The sequence below is a fragment of the Pseudomyrmex gracilis genome, unplaced genomic scaffold (genome assembly GCF_002006095.1).
Source record: "Pseudomyrmex gracilis isolate BER0280 unplaced genomic scaffold, ASM200609v1 scaffold_359, whole genome shotgun sequence".
Taxonomy (NCBI): Eukaryota; Metazoa; Arthropoda; class Insecta; order Hymenoptera; family Formicidae; genus Pseudomyrmex; species Pseudomyrmex gracilis.
Window position 1 is genome coordinate 24438 of NW_018020943.1, and position 1555 is coordinate 25992.

Sequence of the window (1555 nt, forward strand, 5' to 3'; positions counted from 1 at the left end):
GCCTGAAAGGCACTTACTTCTCCCCCCTCCCGCGTGCGATCAAGCAAAGTTGTAGTCTCTGCCTACTTCCAAAGTTTATGGAGAAGTAACAAGACCACATTGTTAATTCTCCATTACTATCCTGCAGACTGCGTGCAATGGCCGAGGAAGACCTCCCCCAGTCTTCCCCTTCCTGCAGCCTGCAACTTTTCTGTCAGCAGAAAGATGGTTACTTTCAAGTATCGAACCCACGCAATTATCGAGACTATCGTCTCTGGCCTTGGCAGATTCTCTCCGCTTCTTCTTTAGTCAACATCACCGCCTCGCAAAACGCGAGGAAGGCAAGCCAACTCTTCTGATCATTAACAGACCGCTCGATGATCGAGGCCAAGGACAAGTCCGGTCCGATCACGCTAACGAGGGCCAATCGTTCCCGCACCCATGCTGGACATGCAGCAAGGGTATGTTGAGCCGAGTCCTCATCGCTCCCACAGTGGTCGCAGTAAGGATACTCAGCTTTTTTTATACCGTACAAGAAGGCGTTGAAACCGCCATGGCCGGTGATTACTTGGGCAGCTCTAAAAGATAAAACCGCCCCCCGGCATGCTACCCATTGGTCCAGCACCGGCTTAAAAGCCTCGCGGACTCTCTTCCCAGGAAGAGTATGATCCCTCAGGCGGACTCGCCATGCTTCCACAGCGGCCCGTTCCGCCTATCGTCGAAAATCCGCCAGGTCTTCAATGCCAGGTGGCGTCATCTCCAGGCGGTCGCGAGTGAACCAGAAAGTACTGGCCCATTGTCTGGCCATAATGGTGACAGGAACCATACGCGCCAGCACCCGCGCCGCCTCACCAGAAACCGTGCGATACGTACGCGCTATGCGCGCTGCCACCACTTTCTGTACCCGATTCATAGGCCTAGACGCCTTTCTTACTATCAATTCCCGGTGCCATATGGGCGCTCCATATAATAATATGGAGTGAATCACGCCTGAATATAGGCGTCGCACCCCCACGCGTGGGCCCCTTAAGTTGGGCATAAGTCCACTTAATGCGCCTGCCACCCGTGCCGCTTTGTCTGCAGCTTTACGAAAGTGTTCCGTGAACATCCAGCGTTCATCGACCTACAATCCTAGGTACTTTATTGTGGGCTCTGAAGTAATCCAGGTCTTGCCAACTAACACTTTTGCAGGCTCCCTTCGCTGGCCTTTTGGTCGAAAGACCACAATCTGTGTTTTTGTTGGGGCCAGGGTCAGCCCTAAGTCCATCATGCGCGCCTCCACCGTTGCCACGGCATTTGTAGCTAGATGTTCTGCCATCTTCACCGTTTCTCCTCCGGCCAGCACGAGGGTATCATCCGCGTAGCACACCAAAGTGCACCCGCGCGGAAGGACCCCGCGCAGTACAGAGTCGAACGCCAAATTCCACAAAAGCGGGCCCAAAACTGAGCCCTGTGGAACCCCGCATGTAACTTCGTAAGAGTGGATGCGTCCATCCGCTGTAGGGAAGACCACATTTCTGGCTTCCAAATAAGCATCCAAGGCCGAGCGAAGATAAATCGGGAGGCCCCATCTTCG

The 1555-nt window shown here is 54.1% G+C and overlaps 1 protein-coding gene across 1 annotated transcript; it reads right to left on the reverse strand.

The window, feature by feature from the left end:
- Positions 1 to 244: 244 nt before the first annotated feature.
- Positions 245 to 1297, reverse strand: LOC109860284. Its single transcript, XM_020439270.1, has 2 exons — positions 1107 to 1297; positions 245 to 557 (listed from the first exon to the last, which is right to left on the reverse strand). The coding sequence occupies exons 1-2, from the start codon at positions 1295 to 1297 to the stop codon at positions 245 to 247; spliced, it is 504 nt and encodes a 167-aa protein (XP_020294859.1).
- Between the last annotated feature and the right edge of the window lie 258 nt (positions 1298 to 1555).

Excerpts from the sequence above, each read along its gene's own strand:
- LOC109860284 (XM_020439270.1), bottom strand. The coding sequence starts at position 1,297 with ATGGCAGAACATCTAGCTACAAATGCCGTGGCAACGGTGGAGGCGCGC. Across the intron at positions 558-1,106 it reads ACAATAAAGTACCTAGGATT|AGCTGCCCAAGTAATCACCG; the intron begins GTAGGTCGATGA and ends TTTATCTTTTAG.